Below are 16,139 nucleotides of genomic sequence, written 5' to 3' on the forward strand. Positions count from 1 at the left end.
AAATGTAGGACAGTTTTCAAGATGCACATAAAAACTTACAATGTAAAAAAGAGAATTATGGAACAAAATATAATTCTGTGTGAAATAAAAGTACTCTTGTTGAGAAAGGTACAGGGATAATAATAATAATAATAATAATAATAATAATAATAATAATAATAATGTTATTTGTTTTTACATCCCACTAACTAGTTTTGCAGTTTCGGAGACGCCGACGTGCCAATAAATCAACCGACACGAGGCCGACGTATTTGAGCACCTTCAAATGCAACTGGACTGAGCCAGGATCGAACCTGCCAAACTGGGGTCAGAAGGCCAGCACCTCAATCGCCTGAGCAACTCAGCCCGGCCTCGCTTTGATGATGTGAAAGTGACCGAGGTATGAGTGATGCTAGTAATGCCACTCCTTACGCAGCCAGATCCTGATATGAATGGCGTGAAAATGTCGCTCATAAGGTCAGATGGTGCATGCATTCCAGTGGGCTTGGCAAATTGCTATGTAATAGCAACTTCTGACTCATGAGGAAAGCAATGGGAAATACCTCGCACTTAATTTTCCTTGTAAGACTCTTCAGTGATGCCTATACCATCTATAACAGTTGATGGAAGAGCTATCCAACCAGGATCCAATAAGCCAACACAAATTTTTAAGAAAATTCTTTCAATATGATGTAAAAAAGAAAAAACGATTGAAAAGATCCTCATGTTTGTTGGAGACAGGGTTGCCAATTCTCCCATATCCTTCTGAATTTTAAGCCATAATCTATCTCCCGTATTGATTTAATCTGGAAGCTTGTATTCATGCATTTTAGAACAATCTTGTTCCTGCAATGTAATACTGGTAGCGATACACGCTATGACAACAAAGTTCTATGCTTAACACTCTAATTGAGGTCCTTTTGATTACCTGTCTTCTTTGCGATTTGATTTTGTTCACATGCTGCTGTTGTCGGTTGTAGGTCGGTTTTTGGATCTGCTTTAACTGTGTAATCCAGTAGGAGTGGACGTATAACTCCTCCTAAAGAGAAGGGAAAATACTAAGGTGTTTAACCCGTAGTGATGTATGGTTCATTTCGTAATGCTAGTGGTCGCGTGTTAGCCGTTTCGCCGTCCTTTCTTGTAATACCAATATAGTTGGTCCGTTATTGGACATTATAAGTTTTCCAACTCATTTTTGGTTGCCAGCAACCCCAGTGTGCTAAGTTGGGCTTATCAGATGGTAAATAGCACACCTACCAAGACGCATGGCTAGTGCATACCAACTCATGAGTCCAACTTAGCACACGGGGGTGAAATGCTGGCAACCAGGAACGAGTTAGCTGGAAAATTTACAATGTCCAATAATGGACCAATTATATTGGTATTATAAATTTACTCATTTGGAACAATCATTTCAGGTTCCCTATAGAAATCAACATCTTTGTCATCCTTTCTTGTGTCGAAATTGCTTGCCTTGGGAAACAAATTTACTGTTGAATCAAAGCAGCACAAACTAACTTCAGCAAGATGAAAAGCCTGTTCTGTAATGATAACTTCAGTCTAATAGTAAGGAAATACGTGGATCCACTGAAGAATGTTTCAAATATCATGGGGGGGAGGGGGGGGGGAAGGATGAGGTACAGCAAAGTAAGTGGGCCGTGAAATACTGTGAGCATATACTGGCTCATACTAAGATTTCACCCTTAAAGAATGAAGTTAATTTATAATATTTTTAAAATATGGTTATTTGCCTTCAGCTCACATGTAGTGAGGTGAATTAATATTTCAAACCATATTCTACTGAAAATAAACTTTCAACATATACATGTACTAGTCAACGATTGGTGATGTTATGACAATAATGTATGTCAGTTCAGTATATTATGGAGATTCTCCGGTATTTACCCTAGCTTCTGTCATCGGTTACCTTCCGCAACATAAACAACAATGTCCATAAGTCACGGGAAGAGGTGTCTAATTAGAAAACGTGCCATGTATGACCCCTGATCTGCAGTCATTGTCTGCGGTGTTATTCGTCCCTCGTTCAGGTCAAGCCTCTTCCTAACGACACATCATTTCTTCTTGCTCAATCATAGGAATATAAAAGATAAATGCAATCAGTTGAGACATATTTGTTCATTTACAACCGTCTAATATAATAGCTATTAGTCTCTGTCAAATGTCTTTGGCTGGTCTCTATCAGATCTCCAATATGTTTGCGTTATGAAATCTATGACTGGTAAATATTCGCTTTACAGTTGTTTTTTTTTTTGCTATTGATAACGTTTCGTTTTCCTAGTTCCTTGATTTCTTAGTAGAATCTATGCATCTCCAGTAGGCTGAGTTTCAATTCTTGATAGCTTTCTTGTTGAAACCAATGTGTTTCATGATTCATTTTCTTGTTTCAATTTGGAAACGGGGTAGCTACAAAATAACGAGATAAAGCTGGGATGCTCAGTATAGATCAGTGAGACCTTATCATCACAGACAGGTCAAGTGGAGAAAAGGTGCATGATGTAAAAGTGATACCTAGTGAGAGCCTTGATAGTGACCATAGACTCCTCATTGCAGACCTAAGAGTCACCAAACCTATTATTAAAGTAAACAAGAAGAAAAAACCACAAATTAAAGACTGGAAATTGAAGGATCTAGAAGTCAAACAGCAGTTTCAAGAGGAAATCAGAGCTAAAATACCAATAACAGACACAAAGAAAGGTATTGAAGAATGGAATGATATTAAGGCAAGTCTGGTTGGTAGTGCAGATAAAATGTGTGGAAGAACAAGCAGAAGAGTGAGAGAGGAAAGAACATCTTGGTGGAATGATAAAGTGAAAGAAGCCATAATGAAAAGGAATAAAGCCAAAAAGTTCTTGATGTGGCTAAGTCTGACAGAAGAATCAACAGCGACCAAATAGACAACAATAAATTGGAAGAGATGGCGAAAGAATATAGAAACAAGAAGTTGGAAGTCAAGAGAATTGTAAGAGAAGAAAAAGAGAAAAGTTGGGCAGAATTTACAACTAAACTGGAAGAAGGCAGTAAAGGGAATATGAAAATGATATATGGAATAGTAAAAAGTAAAAGATCAGATAAAGAAGCAATTACAGCTCTGGAGACAGCAGATGGGAATATAGTTCACAATATGAAAGATATCAGGGATACAATGGGACAGTATTTTGACAAGCTCCTAAATGGTCCTAAAGAGATCTCTGTGGAGGATGTAGGACAAAATAATAGAGGAAGATGTCCCAATTACATGGACAGAAGAAGAGCAAGGTCTCCATAGGATGAGAAGTGGTAAGTCAGCGGGAGCTGATGAAGTTACAGCTGACATGATTAAAGCTGCTGGTCCACCAGGTATACGGTGGCTGTATAGAGTTCTCAGAACAATATGGAAGGATAACAAAATACCTGAAGATTGGACAAAAGGGATGATAGTTCCTATCTTTAACAAAGGGAGTGAAAATTACAGAGGCATTACCCTCTTATCACATGGCCTTAAAATTATGGAGAAGATCATTGAAGCCACAGTAAGGGATATACTAGAGCCTATCTTAGAAGAGGAACAACATGGCTTTAGGGCTGGAAGAAGCATAACAGATCTTTGAGGATGTTGGCAGAGAAACACTGGGAAAGAGGAAAAGACCTAATTATTGTGTTTATGGTCCTTGAAAAGACATTTGATAATGTTCCTAGATCAACTACAGTAGAAGTGCGTTATAGCGAGAATTCATAACAGCGAAAAATTTACTCTCTATAGCGGATTGTCGTTATATCCGATTTTTGAAATTTGCCGACAATGCCTATTCCATGCGTCTCTACAATACGACGATCCATCAGGAAAATATTCTAGCTGTCTATAAAACTGTTACTTTTACTCAGCGTCAGATATAACCGGCTGCCGCTACACGCATGTCTCGCTCGTCGGGTTCGGCCAAATTCAGCGGCAGACGATGTATAGGCCTAATAGCGGACGTCAACGAACGAGATTGGTATGGCAATTCTGTGCTTGCGTTATTCGTGCACATACCTCACAATTTCATCTTCGACTTCTATATAGCGTCCTTGTTGAGGACCAATGAATGCATTTCTTGCACAGCACGCATTTTTTAGCTGTTTGTCTTCACACTAACACCAAATATTGGCTTTAGTTAGGCCTATGCTGTATTTTCTTGCGGCTGCACAAGAATTCCAAGGCTAGTATGTTTTGATGCCATAATGCAGATTAGAGAAACGTTTTTGTAGAGGCTAATAGAACGTCATTCTCTCTTCACTATTTCCCAAGATCCAGTGACGTTACACACAGGCACTCCGCGGCTAGCGATGTATAATAAAGAGGTGGTCGAGTTTTGTGTGTAAATGCGCGTGCGGGGGTGAAAAGAAGCAGCGTAGTTGCCAGTGTTATCCATCAACTTACTGTTAGGCCGCAAATGCAAGATAACAATTGAGTTTTCGCTTGAGATTCTGAGAGAGAAAAAAAACGTCTTGGATTTGGAGAAATACGGTATCACTCCAGAGGTTTCTGTGGCAAACACTTCAGTTTTCTTCTTCAAACGGCGTCACCTAACCTAACCGTATATGCATCATAAAAACATATTTGAAACACATGTAGGGTAATGATAACCTCCTTGCTAAAAATTTACATGTAAATAGCCTTTCCGAAATTTAACTAGACGCGAGAAAATATGAACTATCCTCTGATATCAGTGATATATTCTGCCATATCTTGAGGTGTATCACATTCTTACTTAATTTCCGTATATAACACTAAAATCAAGAGATCGTTTACTTCAGTCCTTATTTTTAACGAGTTAACAACTGCCATCGGCCACGTTATTTACACATTTATTACGAAAACGTGTTATCTTCTTTCATTTAGATTTTTTTTTTTTTAGACAACAGCAGTCGACGGGTATTACTAATCTACTCCAACATTGCCTTCGAATGTCGACGAGAGAGCTCGCAAATGCACACAGTGAGAAAACTATACCATACCGAAGAAGATCGATCGCATTTTGTGGCTAACGTTTCAGTTTTCTTATTCAAACAGCGTCGCGTATCCTAACTTAGGCATAGATATCAAGGATAATTTAATAAAAAACCACCTATTCAATACTTTCCACGTTTAATGTGGTTATTATCTACATGGTTTTATGTAGACTTATTTGGTCAGGTACATGTTTCACCCATTATTTTGGGCATCTTCAGCCTGTAAACAACCTTTAGGTCAAGGTTTGGGACCTTTTTAACCAATATAAACATACCCATATATACACTATATACAACATATACATTATATACAATATATACAAACATAAGTTAATATAGTTAAGTTTTTTGGTCCTAATCTATCTAATATGGAAAATGTCCAAAACTAAAATGGATCTTCTTTTCGGTGAAGAGGATTGCATATCGGGGTTTATGTGACCCCTGTAACATATTAAGTTCTTGACGTATCGTGTCTGGTGACAGGATGTGTCGTCAACAATAAGTGGAGATTTGAACTGATTGTAGGTTGGTCAAGATTGAAAATATAAATTTAAATGTGTTTTAACTTGGCAGTTCTATTCTGGTTAACTTAAAATGTTCAAAACTAAAAATAAAATGAAACGGATCTTCTTTTTTGAGAAGGGGTTGTATTAAAACTGGAGCTTGTTTGACCCACGATTTTCAAGATGCCCAAAATAATGGGTGAAACATGTACCTGACCAAATAAGTCTACATAAAACCATGTAGATAATAACCACATTAAACGTGGAAAGTATTGAATAGGTGGTTTTTTATTAAATTATCCTTGATATCTATGCCTAACGTCATCTTCAATACGGAACAATAATGAGAGTTGTTACTTGTAATATCCTAACTTATCCGTAAAATACGTATGATGAAAATACACTTCAAGCGCCAGTAGAGAAATGATGACCTTCTCGCTATAAATTTTCATAATAACTTTTCCATAATTTAACCAGACGCGAGAAAATATAAACTAACCCCTGAAATCAATTATGCACTCTGCCATATCTCGACGTGTATCCCAGTATCTGGCCTTAAAATTAAGCGGTCGTTTAGTCAGCCTTTACTTTTAAAGAGTTAATAACCGTTATCGTACACGTTATTTACGCATTTATTACGAAAATATGTTCTCTTTCATTTCAAATTTTCTTTACGGAACAGCAGTTGATGGTTATTACATCGACTCCGACATCGCCTTCGAATGTTGACGTGAGAACTCGCTAGTGGACATAGCGACGAAATGATACCGAAGGTAATCGATTGCATGCAATATAATCGCTGGGGTGCACAAATATCGGTAACGGAAAAAATCTGCGCGCTTAACCGCTCATAATAACGGATGCATCAGTGATAGGGCTCTCGCTGTAACCAAAGGACAATACACAACTTAATATAGGAATTTTGAAGGGACAGAAATTAATTATCGCTATAACAGAGTTCTCTTTATATGCCGTACTCGCTATAGCAGACTTCTACTGCATTTGGAAAAGTCTTAGAAAACATGGTGTACTGGAGTACCTTATTAAGAAGATCCAAATGCTGTATACTAATTGCAAAAGCTGTGTGAGTATTGGAAATGGTCACTCTGAATGGTTCAATACAAACAAAGGAGTACAACAGGGAAGTGCCTTGTCACCACTTCTATTCATAGCAGTTATAGATACCATTTTAAAGGAACTAAAAGGAAAAGGTAATAAAGATCTTCAGGCTCTGGTGTTTGCAGTCGATGTGACAATATGAAATGGAGGAGGGAGTGCAAAATAATCCGCATGCATGGTGTAAGAAGTTTGATGATTACGGAATAAAAGTGAAACTATCAAAAACAGTAGCATTGTAAATCGGCAGATATAATACAGAATGGAACATAAAAATACAGGACCACCAAGCTGAAGTAGTACGCCAATTCAGTTATTTAGGAAGCGTAATGGCTAGCAATAATAGAGCTGAGATAGAAATAACAAACAGAGTAACCAGTATCGTTAGACAGCTACTATGGGATGAGTAGGTCCCACAAAGAACAAAAATGACCCTGTACAAGTCATATTTCATTCCCATCCTTACATATTCTCTGAAAACCTGCACACTAACATCAAAGGACTGTAGTAGGGTTGAAGCCTGTGAAATGAAATTTCTTAGAAATGCCAACCAAAAGACACAACTTGATCACGTGAAAAATGATGAGATTCGATCTAACGTAGGTCTAAATGAATCGACAGAGGAAAGACTTAGGTCATCTAGACTTAAATGGTTTGGGCGTGTTAAACGAATGAATAGCACAAGGTTACCATGTGCTTATTTGGAAAAGAGAATAACAGGTAGAAGACCAGCTGGAAGACCAAGAAGAAGATGGATGGACCAACTGAGGGAAGACGTGGAGAGAAGAGGATGGAATTGGGAATCTGTCATTGACAACAAAATCTTTTTTGAAAAGGAAACTTTGGAAGACGCTCGTTTTTAAAGAAACACCCTACCCAGCTCGCTGGAAGGGCAAACCAATGATCATGATGATCCTGAGTGTATTTGTTTTGTATTTTAAATTTTCTATTGTAATATGTAACTTTCTCATGTCTTCTGTGATCAGTCTAGTATTATTCTTACTCTCACCTACTGATTCTATTTTCTCGTGACCGTATTAGATGCCCTAAGAATGATATTTGTTTCTTTTTCATTGTGCTAAGGTTGATAAGCTTTGATAGTCAGATATGGAAAAATCTTTTACTAAATTCCACCATGCAACCCCTTAAGGATGGAGAAGACTGGAATGGATTTGGTGGGTAGTTGCCTAAAAAACAATTAATTTGTGGGTATAATTAAAGCATATTTTCTTTCTCAGTTTGAGTAACACCAGGTGAGTAGAATTGTGCCAAGTTCAAATATGGCATTTAATAATGTAATAATAATGCTACTTGCTTTACGTCCCACTAACTACTTTTACGGTTTTTCAGAGACGCCGAGGTGCCGGAATTTTGTCCCGCAGGAGATCTTTTACATGCCAGTAAATCTACTGACATGAGGCTGAGATATTTGAGCCCCTTCAAATATCACCGGACTGAGCCAGGATCGAACCTGCCAAGTTGGGGTCAGAAGGCCAGCGCCTCAACCGCCTGAGCCACTCAGCCCGGCAATTTTAATAATGTATTTGGTATTAAAAGGACAAAAGCAGCATTTTAATAACGTGGTCTTATTTCATCCAATTTGTATTTATAGAATGCAATTAGGATGTGTAAGAACTCCCAAGCAACATCACCTCCTCTATAAAAAAACCAGTTCAGTTGAAACGGATGGAAATTTCGTTATCAATCTAACCTAACCTTGTCTTGTTACGACTTTGGCACGGTCTTCAGACTAGGCCTTCGTGTATTCTTATTGACTTACGGCAAATGTACATGTAATAAATTTCCTTGCGTGTATTATTACACCGTGGTTTCACTTATGTCCAACGAGTACGAGCAAATTTCAAGAAGGGAGCAGAATTATTTACACCAGGCAAACAACGAAGAATGCATATATCTAAAGGCGGAAATATATAACACTAAATTAAGTAAGGGTTAGAGAGAGAGTGTTTGTTTTCTTAATTCGTCATTGAGCCTGAAAACCGACTTAATTATGCCTTAAGTGATCATTTACTTGGATACAGGAACCTCCATTATTGATATTTACATTGAGGTTAGTTTGTTGACGGTTGGCAGCAGTGACGTAGTGTACGGCCTTACATGACGATTACTATAATACGAATGTAGTAGTACTTCTTGTAATACTTTCTTTCCATGGAATTGCTTGTTGTACTCTTGCTGTTGAGTAATTGAAAAAAAGGAAGAATGTCCAAGCAACCCCATTTTGAGAAAACTGGAAAAAACTGAATAGCATTCGTATTATTGGTCCTGGAGTTTTGTGATAAATTCCAAAGTTAAGCTATGCAGGAGGAACATTATGACGGCCAGATAGAGGGCATTTTTACAACTGATTAAATGTAAATTGAGGTAGAAAGCCTTGGACATTCTTCCTTTTTCCAACAATTCAAATTTTCAAAGGTACTGAAAACTATTTTAAGAGAAACACTCGTTTATATCACCGTAACCAATTAATTTATTGCATACAAATCCACAATAGATACAAAGAGTACTTCTTAGCTCGGCACATACCACTCAACATTGCAATTCCTTACATGAAAAAATTTTATTTTTCATTGTTCTAATCAATTTCTACATCAGACCAGTGGCGGTGGGCTCTCAGGAGCACAGGAGCACGTGAACACCCAGTTTTATTACATATTTACGCATTCATTCTTTTCTTTCGACCTGATTTCGACAATCGATCGAAAGCATTCGACAATCGACTTATATCGAAGCTCCGTTACACCGACAGTTGTTCGTTTTGACTGACAGTGCAGCGAGCACACTGGATAATGCGCTATTGTGCTGAAGACTATACGCATGCGCAAAGCAGATGACGTCATGGTTTTCTGCACTGATATTCCCATTAGCGAGGAGCACGGTAAGGTACGTGCCTTGTCGTCTAGAGCCACCCTCAACCCAGTGGCAGTATTACAGTTGACCACAAGGGTCCGCCACCTCCTCTATTATGGTTGCCACAGCCTCCCAGGAGCTACTATTGCATTACATTACCGGCAGATTTCGCTAGTACCCTAATTCTAAATAGGCATGTTGGTGTCTGTTCAGACTCTTTTCCAGAAAGAGAACTGAATACAATGGCGCATATGTATCCCTGCCTAAATAAGATATAGCTGAAGACTGAACTAGAAGTATTGTATATGAGAAATGGCTTTCAGAAAGATGATGGGGCCATTTCCATGTTGCAGTTTCTGTTTGACAATGAACTAGATAGGGACACATTTCCACAAGTATGCGAATTACTCTGAATTATTGTCACAACCCCAATTATGACAGCGGAGCCTGAGAGGTGTTTTTCTACTTTGAATACGAATTAAAACGTTTCTGAGGAACACCATACTGGAGAACGACTGTCAGCGCTGGCTATGCTTGCTATTGAGAAGAGATTTGTCAACAACATCAGTGACTTCAATCGTAAAGTGATTGAGAAATTTGCGCGATTGAAAGACAGAAGGATTGCTTTCCTGTACAAATAATCAGTGAGTTACTAATCTAAATCCTATCATTTAAATGAGCATGATCTAGTATTGTTGGTTGTACTGCATGCTAAATTGTTTAGAGTAGTGGCTATAATTTGCAAAATGAGAATAATTACCATGTGATACAGCTAACTAACCGAGATAATGTGGAGACTATTGGGGTCAATTCGGAAATAATTATTAATAAAAAATTACAGGTAAATTCCTTCTATGCTTCTCGTCATACCCAGGTGAACTTCGTGCTGTTTAAAAACCAGGAATAGTGCTCGCATCCTTCAGTGTTCGCAGTGCAGTAAAGCTATTATGAATTTTACTATTGTTCTACACTAAGACAGCCGGCCCGCGGTGTAGGGGTAATATGCCTGCCTCTTACCCGGAGGCCCCGGGTTCGATTCCCGGCCAGGTCAGGGATTTAAACCTGGATCTGAGGGCTGGTTCGAGGTCCTCTCAGTCTACGTGATTACAATTGAGGAGCTATCTGACGGTGAGATGGCGGTCAAAAAAGCCAAGAATAACGGCCGAGAGTATTCGTCGTGCTAACCACACGACACCTCGTAATCTGCAGACCACCGGGCTGAGCAGCAGTTGCTTGGTAGGCCATGAGGTTTGGTTTGGTTCTATACTAACACCCAGGTGAAATTCGTGCTGTTTAAAAACCAAGAATAGTGCTCGCATCCTTCAATAATCTCAGTGTAGTAAAGTTATTGTGAATTTTACTTTTGTTCTACACCAACAAATTAGTCTCGTATAAAATTTATCCTCGGTTACAGAGGTTCTACCAAATTATTTGTGAAGAAGGAACCGTACAAGGAACTGTTAGTAAAATGATTTATGTACCTATGTTACTCTTTTGCTGATTTGAGACATGAACAGAAATGTTGTGAACCTCCTAAAAATTTTGTAACGAGCCGCCACTGCATCAGACTGACCATCACTTCTCGTCAACCACTGAACAATATTATTGTAAAATCCCTGATACTTGATGATTTTCCTATGGTTGAGAGGAACTACTTCTTTGTATGCTTTGTCCTCAGGACCTGTCGATATTTCTAATCCCTTAAGAAGCCTGAAGGAGCTGAAGTTTAGCCCATCAATAAACTCTGATGCACGTATGTAGCCTGGTAGCTGTGATTTATAGATTAAATGTCTATAGCTTGCAAGCAAGAACTTAACTTTCATTTGGCTGTCCAAGGCAGTACAACTTCTCTTGAAATATGATCGCCACCACTGCTTAAATTCAATTATATCTTCATATTCTATGACTTTGGCTTGAAATGCATGAGGCTTCTTTCTACAATTCACTATAATTTCAACATACTGTTCAACTGAATACACCCTGTCTTGTCTTCATAACACTCTCTTGATGACAGAAAAATCCCTGTCACAAGGCAAGAAAGAGTAACCTCGTATTGGAAAATAATGTTGTATAGTTTGAAATGTTCCAATCATGGTAAGATACATCAAAAATCAAACAACAGCGTTGTTCCTGTTTTGTCCAGCACAGGAATCACTAAAAAGGTGATGTTCTCTAACTGTGTCAGGAAGTCAACGTAAATAATCATACAGAAAGGTGCACACCTCGTTTGGACCACGATTAGTTTGACCTTCATGGTAGCAATAAAAATGAGCTGTGTTATCCTTCAGGTTATGAATTCCAAATACAAATAGCCAGAGTTTTCTTAAATAAAACATTTCTTGGACAAGCAGACATTCTGCATGAAGTCAAAAACTATCCCTACTACATCATCCCTTTCTGCACACAGTTTAATGATTTCTTCCTGCTTTTTATAAAACTTCGAAGCCCTACGCTTATGAATAAGCAACTCCGCAACTGCAACTCTTTTTGCTGTTTCGTTTAGAAAAGTAGATTTGATCTTGGCTCCGAGTTCCTCGCAGGTGGAACACACGTCAACGAAATTTATACTGGAAGTTTTCTTTAAAGTATTTCAAATAACATTCAGATCAGGGTTCTCTTCACAAAAAAGTGCATGCATTTTTTTCACATTTAAGTCTCCGTCCAAGTAACGAACAATTTTTCCACTGTAATGTGACTGATGAGTTGGAAAAGATCTAATATGTTTATCTATCTTGAGAATATCATCTGGTTTTAGAGCATTTCCTCTAGTGAGGTGTCGTCCCCTGTTATCATTTGGAGACTGACCATTAATGAGTAGTGTTGTTAAGCGAACAATAGCCTTATCACTTATAGCATGTAAACTTGAATAAGCTTTGCGGCACACAGGCAACTTCTCAGAATCCTTCATAACATAACATTTAAATGCACCCTTTTTTCACAAATCTTGGTTCCTCTTTTCTTCTTCTCCTTCTTGCTACTGGTGTATTTTCTAACAGTCCCATAAGGCACAAGCCTGTCTCTTTCTTAGTTCTGCCATCATACACTGTAGAGATAATAGTCATTTTCTCCTCCTCCGTAATTCTGTCGAAACACCTCTTTGGGCAACTGCAAGAAACATATAAGAGAAAGATATTAGGGAAATGTAAGCAAAGTTATTGCACATATAAATTATATCCATAATGAACATTATCACACATAAGCATAAAAAGCTTTTAAAAATAACCGAGTTTCACAAATACCACCGAATTATAGATACTGTTGAAAATGAAACTACACGGTACTTACCGACATTGAGGTCCAGTAGATTTTGGTGGTACAATAACACCTTTCGAAGTAATGTATTGCTGGCCCAAGGACTTGGCCCTCTTGCGTTTCCCTTTGCTATAAGCAGCGGTATTTCTAATGCCTTTTCTTCTTGGTAGCACTTGATGAGACTCACTTTCGCTCATTTTAACGCTATTCGTCACTGTAATATTTCTAAACTTACTGTTTATCACCAGCAATAAATTGCAAATGGCAGTGAATAACTCATCCAACACAACAGAATAAGAACACTCTCGCCTCATAAGATTGCGCTCCGCACGACTCTCGTACAGTGGCGCTGTTCATGGCAGTGTGTGGAACAAAAATGAAAGTCTGGACAATCTTCCCTTTTCACTCATCCGAAACTATGATGGCCCACAGATCCCAGCGTTTTACACGGACATTCATCCTTTATCTACCAATCGGTGCGTCCATGTATCGTGAGCAAATTGTATATCTCAGCTTAAATTTGATAAAATTGGACATTCTTCCTTTTTCCAATCACCGATTCAATTATATTTTAACTTTATTTCACACTACTGTACGTGATCAATGCCAATTGTGATGTATTTTTTAATAATAATAAAAATAAATGCAGCTAGTTCTGACTTATACTCTAGCCCTGGCACAAAAGTTACTATTAGTGGGCAATCTAATTAAGTCAGACTTCAGAGCCGCTGGAATTGTTATAACTGAACTCTATTACGAGACTTAGAGAACATGCTTACTTGACCTGATCATTTCCTGGAAATCCGTTTTCTCCGCGTAAGTTTTAGGAAGACGACCGTCGTGCGCCTCCTTCCATGCGTCCAGAACCTTGAAGAGTATCACCAGGTACGGGACATGGGCGTGCTCCTTGAGATCCATCTTGTCCAGGTCGATGCTCTCGACGTGCTCCTTGATGCTGGAGAACGGCTTGTCCAGGCGCAGGTCGGACATTTGATTATCCGGGTGGGTCTCTACGATCGTGTGCTCCGATATCTGCAGACGAGCATAGCCGATGAAACCGTAGCTGCGACATGCGATGAAGGGGATATCCAACTCCCACAACTTTCTGGAGAGCAGCAACAGCGTTCTGTCAACGTGAAAGTAATCGTCAAAGAAAGAGGGTACAGAAAAATAATATTGAGAATGATCTATACCAGAGTTTCCCAAACTGTTAGCGTCGAGGCCTCCTAATTAAGGGTTATATCCCATTCATGTCCAAGAACACCTTAGCTACAGAACATAATACTGAATTCAGTGAACAAGAAACAGAACTTTGTAATGTTACCATATTCAATTGTATTTGTATAATTAAGGACTAATATTTACTTTCCTTTAAAGTTTAATTTAACTTCATTTACATAAAGATACTTTATATGAGCATTGAAATTATAAAACAATGTGACACTTGGCTAACAATTACAACAGTCTGGATCTGGTGTGGAAGTTGGGTCAATGGTGCTGTTTTACAAGCATAGTCACTTGAATCGAAGATCAGCCTCTGTATTGGCTCTATTTCTGTACTTTGTTTTCATTGGTGGAAGATCAGAAAATTTACACTCACACAGGTAATGTTGTCATGAAGGGCATTAAACGCATTATTTTCTGTCTAGAAATTGCAGGGTATAGGGGGTGTCATGGATTCAAAAGTTGATCTTAGACGTGAGGTGGTCAAGCAACATCTTCAAGGAGATCCACAAGATACAATACTTTGGCTAGTTGATTTTCCTTAAGGCAGGGCAGTCTATGCTATGTTGCGGACCACAGTTTGGGAACGGCTAATCTATACTATTAAAGAAAATGAGATCGTGTCTGCCTGTCTTTCGTGGATAGGCTCGAAAACTACTGGACTGACTGAACTGAAATTTGGTAACAATATTGCTTGAAATCCTGAGTCACACATGGGACAATTTGACAAATTCACTGAAGATGGCCCACAAATCAGGGTCGAAACATGTATGGTTTCTGAACATTTGACCTCTTCATGGAGGTTTGAATTGTGTACTGGATAGGAGGATTGAATGAAGACCCATAATTGTTTAATTCATTATTTATCGTGAATAATCTGATGGTGTATGTCCTTTATAATGTTGAACTGGTCAAAAGCTATACCAGCAATAGTGTGCAATCTCTTTGACATTATATAAATACCTCTCTAATAATAGTTTTTCCGAGGGCTGTGCCAGCTCAAGGTTACCCACGCTGGATTGGCCTCTGAGTAGGGCCAGACAAACAAGGTGTCCCCCGAGTTGGCCAAGAGGTGTCTGTGCTCTTTATACTTCACTTCTATTCCTACCTTCTTAAATTTCATTCCTCTTCCTCAGGCCCCTCTTGCCTGTCGTAAAAGGCAACCAAATGGGGCCCTAGGAGCTCGTAAGTTGGGAGCGTGAATTGGCGACCATGGGGCCCTCGGCTGAGTCCTGGCATTGATTCCACTTGCTTGTGCCAGGCTCCCCACTTTCATCCATCCTATGAGACCTCCCTTGGTCAACTCTTGTTCTTTTCCTACCCCGACGGTATTACAGCACTCAAGGCCTACTGAGTCTTTCATTTTCATGCCCTTTGTGGCCCTTGTCTTTCTTTGGCCAATTCCTTAATTTTTTGAAGTGTCAGATCCCTTCCATTTTTCTCTCTGATTAGTGTTGTATAGAGGATGGTTGCCCAGTTGTACTTCCTCTTGAAACAATAACCACCACCATCAACGTCGGCGGATGAAGGGCAGGTTTCCACCTACAAGTGGCCACAGATGATCTGCATTTCATCAACCACCGAGCTCTACACCTCTGTATTCGGGAGAGGAAGAGGGGCTTGTCTCCACTGCTGGCTGTCCTGAGAGCACTAAAGCGAATGCCGAACATCTCTCTGGCCTGAGAAACAGCGTTACCATCTAGGAGGCCCACCGTCCCCATCAGCGACGGAATGAAAGCGTTTTAGTAGTACTGGTTTCAATGGTTACAATAAGAAGATGTAAATCTTAAGAAGCAATTAAAAGACACACAAATACAGTTAAATAAACTTGATCAGTACGGTCGTCGTAACACTGTTGAAATTGTACGCATACCTGAACGAGTTAAAGAGGATGTTTCTGAAATTGTTAAGCATGTAGGTCGAGTATTAAATGTGGAGGTCAAGAATGAATCGATTGATGCACGTCACAGGTTGAAAAGGCAATTACATCAAGCTTCAGGTGCTATTGTAGTGAAGTTTGTACACCGTAATGTCAAGAATGAACTCATTCAAAAACGCAAGGTTAAAAGGGATTTAAACGAGTCTCATCTCAGATTCTCTGAGTATGAGACGGTGTATATAAATCATAATTTGATGTTGTTACAAAGAAAAATCATTGCCCAAGCTCGAAAAATAAGGGAGAGCAATTATGCTTTTCTATGGGTA

At 38.9% G+C, this 16,139-nt stretch overlaps 1 protein-coding gene across 1 annotated transcript in view; it reads right to left on the reverse strand.

The window, feature by feature from the left end:
• Positions 1–16,139, reverse strand: part of APP-BP1 (Nedd8-activating enzyme E1 regulatory subunit APP-BP1) — an 84,252-nt gene that overhangs the window by 57,295 nt on the left and 10,818 nt on the right. Inside the window, exon 5 of the mRNA XM_067155005.2 lies at positions 13,490–13,836. Coding sequence (XP_067011106.1) covers positions 13,490–13,836 — 347 coding nt within the window. The remainder of the gene's footprint in view (positions 1–13,489; positions 13,837–16,139) is intronic.

This window comes from Anabrus simplex, chromosome 10 (genome assembly GCF_040414725.1).
Source record: "Anabrus simplex isolate iqAnaSimp1 chromosome 10, ASM4041472v1, whole genome shotgun sequence".
NCBI classification, from domain to species: Eukaryota; Metazoa; Arthropoda; class Insecta; order Orthoptera; family Tettigoniidae; genus Anabrus; species Anabrus simplex.